The sequence below is a fragment of the Cinclus cinclus genome, chromosome 3 (assembly GCF_963662255.1).
Source record: "Cinclus cinclus chromosome 3, bCinCin1.1, whole genome shotgun sequence".
NCBI lineage: Eukaryota > Metazoa > Chordata > Aves > Passeriformes > Cinclidae > Cinclus > Cinclus cinclus.
In genome coordinates this window covers 81,980,288-81,993,600 of record NC_085048.1, presented here as the reverse complement: position 1 = coordinate 81,993,600, position 13,313 = coordinate 81,980,288, and the positions used below count along the sequence as shown (strand labels likewise).

The window sequence follows — 13,313 nt, the reverse complement described above, 5'->3', positions numbered from 1 at the left end:
GATCTCTGAGGGGTGCAGAGGCAGGACCAGGAACTAGCAAGCAGCCCCACCTCAGCTTGCCAGCCGTCCCTCACCCGCTACCACTAGAAAGGGCAGAGCAGGATGAGGGCAGCACCGGCACAACGCAGAGAGGCGCCGCTCTGGCCGCCGCTCGCCCTCGGCTGTGTCGGAACCACACCGAGAGGGCTCGCAGGGTCAGCGCCAGGGCCGGGCCCAGCGGTCCCAAGGGCGCGGGGGGGCAGCACCGCCCTCCCTCCCCAACATGGCACCCGCCCAGCCCAGCGCGGGGCGCTCCGGAGCATGCGCGCTCGGGCGGGGCCGGACCATGGGCAGGCGGCGAGCGGGGCCGAGCGTGGCCCGGGAGGTGAGGGGGGGGGGGGGGGAGCCGGGCTGGTGGGGGATTGGAGCTGCGTCCTTACACCCGGCGTGTGATGCCCTTGTGTCCTGCTGAGCCCTTGAGGCAGCGCCGTGAGGGCCCGTGTGTGTGTGTGTATGTGTGTGTGTACCCGTGCCCCTGGGGGTGCTGCGGCGGGCCGTGAGCACTAGCCCGTTGTGTGCGTGCGGCGCTGGAAGTCAGCCGTGTGCTGCTGCTCCTTGAGAGGACCCCAGTGGTAAAACAAGGTAAAGTGAGGGGCTGTAAATCACGGTGAGGAGAAAGGGAAAAGCCTAGGTTTTAAGAGCATGCTTCCTGTCTAAAACTGCCCTTTTACGGTTGTGCTTGGGTGTTCTGTCTCTCTCCCTCCCTGTGGACTGCACTTGTGCTTGAGGATGACTCCTCTTGGGCAGGAAGGTTGGAGCTGTTGTCCGTTCAAACCTTATCCATTCTGTGATCTCCTGGAGGGCTGGAGGGCCGCTGATAAGCTCTGTTGAAGCTCTCTATCTGTTAACAGAGTTGTGTTGGTTAAGGTCTCTCTGAAGCAAGTCTTTCTGGCTCCTACACTGAACAATGCTGTCTGGACTGAAGCCTGTTCAAGTTCAAGTTTGTGGGTTTGGATACTGTGGGGACAGCAAATCCTGAATGTTCCTCACAAATGGCTGAAATGGGGCAGAATTCATTCAGTGAATCTTGCTGGTCACCTCTCTGTCCTGAAGTCTTTTCAGGTGAGCACATGCACAACAGACCAAGGTAACCAGAATAGAAAGGCCAGGGAAATGGCAGAGTATGTCATATATGTGTCGTCAGCTAGTAACATAAACGTGAGTGTGACAAAATGCTTAGGGCTGGAATCTGGATATCTCATCCAACCCCCTTGCCAGGGCAGGGTCACGTAGAGCAGATTACACAGGTGCATGATCAGGTAGATTTTGAATGTTTTCAGAGAGGGGAAACCCTGCAGTCTGCCTGAGCAGCCTGTTCCAGTGGTCTGCCACCTTCGGTGTAAAAAAAGTTTTCCTCACATTGAGGTGGAACTTCTTGTTTTAGTTTGCGGGCATTGCTCCTCATTCTGTCACTCTGGGCACCACTGAAAGGAGTTTGGCACCAACCTCTTCACACCACCTATAAGATATTTATTTATATGTATTGATCAGATCACCTCTCAAGCTGCTGTGTGGAATGGCAGTTAGGTTTATGGTTTTCTGATGTGTTTCATTGGTTAGGCTTTCATTAAAGAAACACAGTTCTGGGCACTAACCCAAATATAACCACCAAAGGGAGTCCAGAGAGGTGTGCTGACTGTCCAGGCTTCCTTTGGTGAGCCTGCCAGAGAGAATTGAACAGTGGTTTTTTGTTTGTTTGGGTTTTTTTTTAATTTTTAATTTTTTGGGGTTGTGGTTTGAGAGGTGGCAAATAAGAAGAGCTGAGAATGTAGGGTCTACCTTACAGAAAGAGAGGTGGCATAATGCCTCAGCCTGTTAGGGACTTGCTGTTCACAGAATGAAAAGGGACTGATTTTAGCTGCCACAGAAAATTCTTGCAAAGTGTTTGAGGACTTGCAGTAGCTTTAGATTGGAGGTTTTTTAGAAGTTTTCATGATGGAACATACTAGCTTTGAAAGGATTGTAGGACTACTCTTTTTTGTGTGTTACAGGTGAAAGTCTGTGCAAATACATTACTACAAGATAAAATTCTTTCCACTTGCAGTGATGAGAACACTATTGAAGAGAGGTTAGGGAGGAAGAAAACAAAATCCCTTTAACCCAAAAGAAGAGAGGGCTGTGTTTCAGTTTGCATGACAACCAAGATACTTGATTCATAATTTAAACTTACTCTGTTCAGTATTACCTCCTGAGCTGTTACGATTGTAAAGAAAACTTTTCAAATTAGTCTTAATATGACCTGATGCATGACTAGCTTTGAAAGGCCTCATCTAGGCAGAGTCATGCTTGTTTAACTGAAGTCATGATGCTAAATGAATGCAATTTTCTATATGGACACTTATCAGATTAGCTTGCACTTACAAATTGCAGATGTAATTGATCTGATGTGGTTTAAATAGATATAAATGGGTCTCCATAATGCTGTGGTGGTTTAAATTCATGCCACTTCTTTCAGATAGTTCTAGTTTTTTGACAGGCAGCTCTGTTGACAGTGCTGAGCTGCATAGGATTTGCTTGAGGAAACTCATGGGGAAAATGAAAGTGGCAACACTGGTTTGTACCAAACCATTTTGTACCAAAATAGTGAAAATGAAATTGACTCAAGAGAGCAACACAGATGACCAAATGGGTTGAGAGCTATGCAAGAAACTACCAAGCATTCCAGGTCCTTTTTAGCTGGAAACCATGACTGCAAGGGACCCAATGTAGGTCCATATCCTCTGCATGCTATTTGTAGCTTTAAACAAAGAGTGAACATACAGTGTCAATACAAAGTTAGGGCTATCAAATGAAACCAGCAGCTGACAAGCTCAGAACAAACAGAAGGGGTTGGTTCTTCCCATAACTTGCTGTAAAAGGTCTTGCCAAAGGATATTCTAACCATTAAAAATATACTTGTGGCTCAAGCCAACAGTTTTTTCAGCTAAAAAAAAAATCACAGAAGCAGAAAAGTATGTCAAATTAAAGGTAGTGCCTGGGAAGCAAAATGTCAGGTGTGTGTTTCTAGAAAGTATTGTTGCTTGTGTTGCTGCTTCTGAGAGAGCAATGGCTGATCAGTGTCTATGAAAGAGCATAAAGAATGGGGAAAAGGCCGACACAGTTCATACTCAGTAAAGCTGTTCTTGCAGAAATTGTCAAAAATCTGGCTCATGTGCTCTGTGGTCACGTCTGTGTGTGGTCCTGCAAAGCCACTGGTCTGGACTGAGGCAGGATGCACTGACTAATGAGATGGTCCCTGCAAGGCTGAAGGAGGAGGTGTAGGTAGGATTCAGCCTTTCCTCCTTTAGCAACACACAGGGTTGTTCTGCAGGAGTCGTCTTAGACTTTGCTGGTGGATCATCCTCTGCTGTGAATAGCTTGTCTGGTAAATATTTCCAAGCATGCTGTGGGTGGAATGTCTGTGAAATTATTTTCCAGCGTGCAAAATGATTCCAAGAGCATGGAGAAAATGGAAGTGTATCCATGAACAGCAAGTTAGCACTTGAATTTAAACAAAATTTATCTCTGCTGGACTGATTTTAATCATCCAGCCAAATTCGTGGATGCAGAAACCATTAATTCTTCTGTGAAAGAACAGCTCAAGTGTGCTGGCAGGTGACAAGGCATGTAAAGACTGTGCAGGGAAGGTTTTTTTTTTCTTTGCCCCCACCTCTTCAGTTGGCTTTGATCTGTTTTATGAGGGTCAGAAGATGAAAACCTCATTACCTAATGCTGTTGGATGTCGACGTATGTGTGATATGGCTCTCTGCCAGTATCGTAATTAGGGAATTCATAAAAGCAGAGGGTGGACGCCAGTTCTTGAAAAGCGCTTTTAGCCTTTCTGCTGGAAAGAAAGCTTTCATTAATTTGCTACAAAATGTATTAAATGGGATCCAGCTCAATTCTATAAGCAAAGCTGCTTCTTTTTCTATTCTCTCTGCCTTTATACGAGCCATTTTGGGCTCACTGCCCAAGATGGTCCCAACAAATGGAATTTATAATAAGCATGTAAGTCAGTTTGGATTGAAATCCATTCCAGGTCTCTCTGGTTTGAAAAGGTTTCCAGATCATAAGCAAGTGTTGCCAGAATTCAGCAAAAATAGCTGAATGCCGTGGCATACCTGTGAAGCAAAGGAGGCATCTGGTCTTAGATCTCTGTGTGCATCTAAAGCTGCTGGGACTTGACTTTCTGGAGTGTCTCCTGAGGAGTTTCAAAAGGGCAGCTCTATGTGCCCACATCTGCTGCCTGGATGTGAAGCACATGTTTCACTCCTCCTTTTTAACTGGAACTACTTAAGGAAGTTGCTGTGAGTGAAGTCCTGTGTCCCTGCTGCCTGAACCTGAGAAGCTGTCATGTGAGCTTTCTGCTTGCTGCATTTCAGGTCTGTCCCAGAGGATCCCTTTCAAGGAAAGGAGAGCTAAAAGGAGGAAGGGTTCTTCTTTGCAGCTTAGGAGGCAGTGTGCTGAGGTTGTCACTAAAGAGATAAGGCAGCATGAAGTGCAAGGGTGGTTCAGCTACGGAAGCTTGGCTCTTTGTTTTCCTGTAGGCTTCCAGTGTGCCCAGGTATGCACCCCTACTAACCTCATGTATTATTTACTAGGACAGAAAGCTTTCCATCCCCAGCAAGCTGAGGTGAGCACCTGCTTCTAGGATTGCTCTCCTGGAGAGGTAGCTGCAGCAGGGAATTATGGCAAAGCCCTACAGATTTTCTTGAGCTACAATTTTATGGACTATGCCCCCCCAGAAGTTTCCTCAGCAGCCCAGAGAGTAATTAGTAGTTCCCAGGCATTACTGTGATTTTCCCCTGTGCTTATTTTCTGTTTCTGTCTTTCTTTTGTCGTCCAGTGCAGAGTTACTAGGATGGCTGAGTTGCTGAGACTCCTGGCTTGCAGGAGCAGATCCTAAATACCAAGCAAGGCAATTGATTATCAGGACAATGCTCTGCCCATGGTTTGGGTCAGTGTCTGAGGCTTCTTACACAAATGAGCTGCCTTCAGGAGGCAGATTATATTATCTTAATTTGTAAGTGGGGAAACTGAGGCACAGTGAATGCCTTTGCTATCTGTGAACCCCCACTCTTGTGCTTCCTTATAACCCCTAATAACCCAGGCTAGCCAGAAGAAAAGAAGTAATGATATAAATAAAAGAAGTGGTGAGATTCTGAAAGAAAAGTATTCTGTTCATTCAGCAATCTGTTCCTCCTTCTTTGCTTTTTTTTTTTTCTTCTGTTTTTTTTTATCCCTTGTGCCCCCAGCTCAGCACAGCTGATGGTGCAGTTCTGGGGCATGTGGTTTATTAGCAAATTATTGCTCTCCAGCAGGGGACCCAAACTTGGGTTTTGATTTAAGAGCAGTAAAACTAGTTGAAACTTTAAAGTATTATGTGGAATCTGGAGATTTTTAGTCAGCAGAAAGTAAAAGGATTTACGAAGTTGGGCAGAATACGCACTTGTTAAGTCTCATGAAATGAGGGAAGTATGGGCAGAGAATGTACTAGTGAGAGCACTGCCAGCTGAGCAGGAGGAACAGGCATGGAGGAGAGGATTGGAATGCAGTAGCATGGATAATTTAGTGGTGGAGTTGGCAGCTGACTAACTAAAGCTCTCATTAATTCATTAATACATTATTTAACATTATTTTTTAATGTATTTCCAGAGAAGCCATGGTGCACTGTAATAATTTAACAGGCTAAGGAGGAGCTAGGTAACACGTGCTGAAGCATCTTTTCCTGTGTGTGCACATAAGAGTTTCCAACAGTTAAGGGAGCAGAAACAGCCATTTGTAAATGGTAGGAACTGGTGAGAGAGATGGTAGTTCTTAAATTTGACTGGATCAACACCCCACATCTGCTGTACCACACTCTGCTATTAAATTAACTTGCTGATAATTGTGGTCAGAGCTGGCTTGGGTGAAGTCCTTTCTTGGCCCTGAAGCAGACTGGGGCAATGCATCATGCTGACTGAGTTGTAGTGGATGACATGGCAATGAGCAGCTGCCGTTAACATTCTTAACTGGCAACGCTGGAAATGGAGGACAACGATCCTCATCCAGGCAACCTCAAGCCTTGCCAAACACAGAAGTGCTGTTCCCTGAGCTTTGGGATCAGGTGGTATGCCTTGGTGCTCCCCTTGGGCTCAGGAAGCTTTGCATGTGCCTCTGGGGAGTTGCCTAATAACCCAGGACTTTGAAATTGCTATCTGATAAATCAAAGATTTATTTGAGTCTTGTTATATGTGTCCCCCTGCCCAGTTCTGCTGTGCTCCTTCCAGACTGTTTAACTGTCTGGTTAAACTTCTTTTCATGGTCTGTTTTATGTCAAGCCTCTTGTCTCCCATCCTGCTTTGCTATAATTCTTGCCTGCCTTTTCTGAGCAGAAGGTGTGAGATTGTTAATGAGCTCATTAACAGGAGCTCATCAGAACAGAGCTGATCCCAAAGCAGCAATAATTAGGGATCGCTACCTTTGATTTTTGTTTCCCTTATTACTGTTTATGAGTATGTTTGTGCTCTGGGCTGCCTCTGAGGCTGGTGTCCAGGCAGTTCATTCTACCTTTACCCGGGACTGTGCTGCCTCTTAGCGTCTGGTGTGTGAAGGCTCCCACCACAGGGAGGCTGTGCTGCCAGCCTTGTCTTCCCTGGAGAACCAGGCACAGCAGGAGTGTTGCACTAAGTTGCTCAGAAGAGAGGTCGTTGCTGCCTTAGTGCACCGAGGCTGTTTTCTTTCAGGCTAGGTTGTTTTGTTCATATTGTCTGATTAGACCCACTGTTTCCCTGCTGGAATCAAGCTTGAAAGACAGAGTTTTCCTCGAGATGTCTATGCTGTGGTTGCCAGGCAGAAGAGAGGAACGATTCCCAGAACTGTTGCCCGTGGTAGGATTCCCTCCTGGGCAGTCTGTGTGCACACAAAGAAAACAACCCTCCTGTGCTTAGCTGTGGTTACTCACCTCCACAGGAAGACACAGGGGTGGCTACTGAGATGCTTGATGAAGAGACACATGGAGAAAACCAGTGTTTTTCTGCATGGAAACATGTTCCTGCCAACACTTGGTACAGGTTGAAGGAGGCAGTGGTGAATGCTCTTTTGAGCATACTGTGCAGACTCCTGTTGCTGTTGTAGATTTAGTTGGGTAAAAGAGACTGGAGGTGTACCTTTGTTCCCTCTTCACCCAACTAGACAGTTGAGGGTGCTTTGTAGATTTCTGCATTCATTCACAGTGCTAAATCAAGACCCTGTCCCTCAGGCTTTGGTTTAGGCCTGTGTCTTTCTTTTTATCCTCTTACTGCATAAGGATACCTTAGATCACACCTTTGCTTGTGGACCTACATGCAAAGAAACTATAATAGGCTGGAACAGGATCAGATCCTAACAAAAGGGTGCTGGCCAGCCACATAGTAGGCAGTGACAGGCTGTTTTGGCTGTGTCTGGGGTGATGATGGTACAGTTGTCTGGGCTAGAATACAGGCTGATCTGGGAGATGATGATCTCTCTGTGCTGTGATCTCTACACACATCTGGGGTTCTTCCCTTGATTTGGGGAGGAAGAGTGGCTGAGCTGCCACCATCTGAGTGGGAATGAATTCTTGTAAGCTGGGAGAAGAAATTATGGTGACTGGTATGTTTTTCAGATTGATGGACTGGAGGAGAAGCTGGCACGCTGCAGACAGAACATGGAAGAGGTGGATCTTAAGCTGCGCAGGGAGAAGCTCAGCCCCGAAGGAAGGTATTGCTGAGCAGCTCCTTTCACAGCTGTGTCACAGCACTTCACCTTAGCTGTCATGCTGCAGTAGGACAGAGCAAGGGCTCTTGAAGGGGTGGGAATGTGTGATTTCCCCATGACAAGACTCTCTTCCCACATCTTGGAGCTTCCTTGGGGAACTTGCCCCTATGAGAAGTGCAGTGATATAGAGAGCTCTATCTTTTTAACAGCCTGTGCCACAAACAGACATGTAGTGCCTGAAATTTGCCAGTTCACATGCAGATCTGACTCCTGGCTTGTTACAAACCTGCCCTGTGAGTCTGGCAAAGGTTTTCTGCACACTGCTGCTCAAGCCTTGCAGAAGCCACCCGGGTTCAATCAGGGAGACATGCAGTGACTAACTACTACTGAGGGGCAAACCAGGCTGGGATCCAGCTGCAAAAGCAGCTGAGGGAAAATACCTGTGCCTGTGTTGCTAATGCATGTGGATGTAGGGATGCATCGACACACTGGCTTTTCTTGGGGAAGTTAAGAGGGACAACTCCCCTGAAATCTGTGTGGCTCTAGAGGCAGTAACTGTTGGCTTTTAAAGCTGGGACTCAAGCAAGAATTTTGGCCTGGATTTTGTAGCAGGCACAGGCAGAATGTGCTGTTTTCTCTTGAGTGTGAAGCAAGAGATTTTAGGTCTCCCAGCTGATTCTCAAATCTCTCTGAGGACATTTTTTCAGTCACTAGGATCCTACTGCTCTGCTCTGAGCAAAAGAAGGCAGGAAAAGCTCAGTCATAGGCCCTGGGAGTGGTCCTGATGATCCTGATGTTTGCTCTACAGTACTGTCGTGTAGAACCCCATTAGAAGTAATCATAGCAATAGTGATGTCTCCAGCCCCTTATAGTTATAAGGCTTAGTTTAACTTATTTGTTAAACTCTCCTTTGTAATCCCACCCCCCCTTTATTGGAGTTTTATATCCCCATCCATATTTAGACAGGGTCCTGTCTCTTTCTGTCCCTCTTCTCTGTAGCTCCTCGTCTCAACAATCCTTTTCTGGCCTAAATTCTCCTTATTTACTCTCTATAGTCTTTATCTGATACTTAGGTGGCCAACAACCAAACCTACAGTTGTGATAACTTGACAAGATGTGACATATGAGGGTTTCTGTCTGAAATACAGGGTCTAGAACAAAGAATTATTAATTGGGATTCTTGGGACTTTCTATGATTTTTACAACTTGTATGGAAATAGAAACAGAACTTCCATTGTCCTCTTCCAGACCCTTTCAAAAACCCTGGAGGGAAGGTACTGTGATCAAAATTATCGATTCAGTGCGTAGCACACAAAGAGGAGCTCTGCTTTTCCACTTTGATGTTCAGTTGTCATGGTTTCTTCATGTCTCATTCTCAAAACTTCTTCCCTGGACTCTCTTCACAAGGCAAATTTCTAAGTAGTAGTTTCAGTCATGTTGGTAAATCTGTCTTCTCACTTCCTCCTGGCTGCTCTCCACCTTGCCTTTCCCCAGTTTTCTGTAAGAGCCCTTTCCTCTCCTGCTCCTCCTGACATAGCTTGCTTTCTTGCACTCCCTTATATTTAACTAGCTGTACACATGATTTGGATCTTTCTCCTCCTACAGGTTGTTCTTGCTGTGCCCCAAGGGGAACAACAAACTCTGTTACACTTGCTGCCTTCTCTTAACCAGGAGACAATTCGTTAGTGCATGTTTATTTATATGCACAGTCTGAAAGGACTGCATCCTCACTGCCATAATGGAAACAATGCTGCTTTCAGGAATTTTATTTTTGGTTTATATTTTAAGCTGCATATTAATTAATCATCTTGTGCAGTTTAAGACAAGGACTGGGTTGACCTTAGTCTCTACTGTTAATTATGAGTCTTCAGTCTAATTAACTCATTAGTACTGGGTTTGGACTGAGCTTGTTTCCTTGAGTTCACCAGTTTCTGTAAATTGGATAACTCTGACAGAGGGGTCCTAGCTTCAAATGGTGAGAAGAATTACTGTTCCAGCACTAAGATGGATGTGGCGAAGGGGCAGGATCCTCTAGAGAGCATATGAGTACCCTGTCCCATCCTGTAGCTGTGTCAGAACTTCCTGCCTCACCTAGGGGGACCTAGAGTAGGGGACTGACCCAGGAGCCCTTTCTAGCTGTTTGCCTACACTGCTCTCCTGAAAGGAGAGATAAGAGTAATTTTTGGGAAGGAAAAACTAATCTAAAATACTGCATCTCTTCTACTGCACAACTGGGTATTTCTAAACTGTCACCCTTCCACCAGGGAGGGGTGAGGGGTTTATCCTCTGAGCAGATATCCCCAGCAGTGGGGACAGTCTCTCTTCCATCATGGAAGCAAAGAAATAGGCTGTTGTGCCTCGCAGGTAACAAACTCCTCTTCTCATTACAGAAAGTCACTGGAGAGAGAGCGAAACTTACTAATGACCAAAGCTGACAACTATGGTAAGAGCTTCATTAAAAATGGTCCCTCTGGGCAGGATGGGATCAGTGCTGCAGCTTAGCTTTGTCTTCAAGCTCCTGCCACCTCTGACTTCTGCCTTTGAATTTAGCTTCAACCAAAGGGAGCTAGACTAATGGAAATATAGTCAGCATATTATAATAGAAGTCTGCATCCTCCTACTTGAGCTGTACTTCCATAGGGAAAAAAACAATCAGCTAATGAAGGGGAGAAAATGTCCCTTCCACATATTCCAAATTACCAGTCCTTAGATAATCATAGCTAACAGATTGGCTCGGGTGGCTTTCAGCATCCCTCCCCACAACCATTTTTTTTCCTAGTAGAGGCTTGCTAGGCAAGAAGGCAACTGTTATCAGGAGCGTAGCAAAGTATACCTTCCTTGGGGAAGGTTCTTAATGCATCAATTTATGAGGCCACTCAGCACAAGGGCATAGCAATTCACAATGATGTGCTGCCTGCACTTCTAGAGAGCCAGGGTCTTTCCTTGATGCTAGGCCTGCTGTAGACAGAATGAAAGCCTCTCTGAGCTACCACATTTGACAGCACTTCCATTCCACTATAGGTGCTGCTTTGCACATCTTCAGGCTCCTGGTATTGATCAGTGTGCTACTTGCTTGGCAGTACTCTGCAGCTGTGCAAGCAGCAGAGCTCAGACAAGGGAAAGAAGCACAAGTATTGTTTCAGGTCTAGAGGCTTGAAAGCTGGGGTATGGCAAACCCTCTAAATTTGTAATTATAACTCATGTTAGAGGACTGTTTCCAGAAGATTAACAGTTACTTTAAACAGACTGAAAGCTTTTCCCTAAGGGCCCACCAATAAAGACAGACTGAAAATTGCTACCACCTTTTTACCAGCTAGCAGTCAGCTATCCCTGCTGGCATGTCAGAGCAACTCAGAAAGCAACAGCCTCACCTAATGGTGACATCACTGCTATGGCCTGATTAAATCTTTCCTTATTCTAGCTGATGCAGTTGAGGCCATAACCTGAAGTTGCTGACAATGGCAACTGCCAGTTCAAGCTGGCACTGCTGCGCATGAGGTTATGTGACCCTGTCACCTCCTTGGTGGCCTTGCAGATTCAAGCAGATTGCTCCATGGTTGCATGAGAATGCTTGTATTTTGTGAAGAATGAGGCAGAAAGAACAGCTAGAAGTCTCTTTTGATTACCAACACCACTTGGGGAACTGCTGAAGGCTGCTGTAGAGGCAGTAAGCTGTGCAGTCTCTGCAGATAAACTCGGCCTGTCTCTGGAGACAATCCTTGCCTGCCAAACAGTGTCATTTGGCCATGCAGTGTGTAAGGCTGGAGGCCTCACTGCTTGCCTGTACAAGCCAGCAAAGTTTTGTGAAGCAGAACTAGCAAGAGTGGGATTATCATTTTTGGTAAACGGAATGAAACAGAAATGGAGATCAGCAAGACTCCATACTTGAAGTAGCCACTGTATTTCTCTCTCTGCTGCTGCTGTTCTTAGGTTGCTTTCTTTCACCCTTGTTTACCTAGCTCTAAAAAGCTTCAGACCTTTTCCACAATGATCCTTCTGAGATGTAAAGAAACACAGATTCCACAATGTTGAAAGGTGACCACAGTTGTGTTTAAATTTTAGCACTAGAAAGAGCTACCAGGCTGTTACATCTAGAAGACAGCAGAAATAGCTCTCTGCCCTCCTGTCTCCTTCATTCTCTTAGGGAACAAGCAGTTACTTTAATGACAGTCTGTCCTTGGTAGAGGCCTACAGCAATATCATTTGCCAAAAGGAACTGGTCTGGTGCTTAAGTATTCCCAAGCACAGCTACCATGTCAGGATGAGAGCAAATGAAACAGCTCCTGCTAGTTTAGGTAGTTACTTCCCATTCAGCACATTGTGTAATTAGCAGCTTTACTTACTGCTCCCAAAATTTTTGCCTGTGGCCAAGACAGCTTTGTGCTTCCAAGAGTTTTGAAAGGAGGTGTAGCTGCAGCATGAAGAACTTTCACAGGGAAGTCTTTTGTTTGTTTCCCAGAGAAAGAACTGAGTGTGCTTCGTAAGGAAAATCGCAAGAATGCTGCCCTTGCTGTGGCCATAGCATTGCTGATTGCTCTTATTTACGCGTGCTGGACGATGTGATTGCACTCAAGAATTCTCCCTACTGAACAAATGATTCCTGCAAGGAGCTCTTCCTCCTCTCACCGTTGTGCCTCCCCTAAGGGTGAGGATCAGCATTTTAAATTACTGTTCTTGTTTACTGTCTCCAAGCCTTGGTGTAGGGAAGATTTTTCTCTACAAATTGAGGACAGGAGACAAACCAGAAATCACAGCACACTTGGACTTGGAAATCAGGTCAAGCAGAGCTCAAGGTGGTGCTATCTTAGCCAAAACAGAGCAAGACCATCTGGCCTGATCCAGGAAGACAATACATTCTCCCTTTTGAAGAGGACCTTTGTGATTGCAGACAGGTGCTTTCTGCCCAGCCCAGCTGGACTTTCTGCCCACACCAGGTGGCTCCTGTGACACCGTCAAAAACTGAAGGGACCAAGCTCTTGATTCAAAGGGTAATCTGTAGGTATTGCAATTTTTTATGTTCCCAGAGCTGAACTAAAAATGCTTCCTCCTCCACCCTGACTTCTAGGACCAAAGGAATCCTACCCCAACAAAAGCAGATGGGATGTAGGTATCTCTGCAAGCTGGTAACATCCACATTAAGATCTGGGTGCTTGAGCTGTGAGATAACTTGCCTACCAGTGCATCAGAGCTTGGTAGCCATTCTCTGCATTTGAGAATCAGTATTTGCAGAAGACCATTTACTATCAACCTCCAGAGATGGCAGTGCTTTTGTAGAACTTTAAATAAAATAATTTGACCTTTTAATTTCCTCTTCTGTTTATTTGGTTGGGGTTTTTTTCCCCTGTTCTGTCCCGTTTCTCAGCCACTGCTTTATTCTCATCCTGCTATCTCCCTCCTGGCATACATTGCACCATGGTAAGTCTAGACTAGGTTAGGCATTTAACCCCCTAGTCAGTGAGTTCTCAGCAGTGGGTTACTGGTTTGTTGTGGCCTAGAATGTACTTCCTTTGAGTGGAACAGGAGCCTACCCATGCTGCAGGAGTGCCAGAGACTGTCCCCTGTACTGCCTTCTCATTCCA

At 45.7% G+C, this 13,313-nt stretch overlaps 1 protein-coding gene across 3 annotated transcripts; it reads left to right on the top strand.

Moving 5' to 3' along the window:
- Window positions 1–315: 315 nt before the first annotated feature.
- Window positions 316–13,038, top strand: CCDC167 (coiled-coil domain containing 167). 3 transcript variants are annotated; one of them, XM_062490329.1, is made up of 4 exons: window positions 316–364; window positions 7,643–7,737; window positions 10,125–10,177; window positions 12,194–13,038. In XM_062490329.1, the coding sequence occupies exons 1-4, from the start codon at window positions 326–328 to the stop codon at window positions 12,295–12,297; spliced, it is 291 nt and encodes a 96-aa protein (XP_062346313.1). In that variant the 5' UTR covers window positions 316–325; the 3' UTR covers window positions 12,298–13,038. The 3 variants fall into 3 exon arrangements, with proteins under 3 accessions (XP_062346313.1, XP_062346312.1, XP_062346314.1); XM_062490328.1 differs by having other exon boundaries at window positions 12,170–13,038; XM_062490330.1 differs by lacking the exon at window positions 316–364 and adding an exon at window positions 1,087–1,126 and having other exon boundaries at window positions 12,170–13,038.
- The last annotated feature ends 275 nt before the right edge of the window (window positions 13,039–13,313 follow it).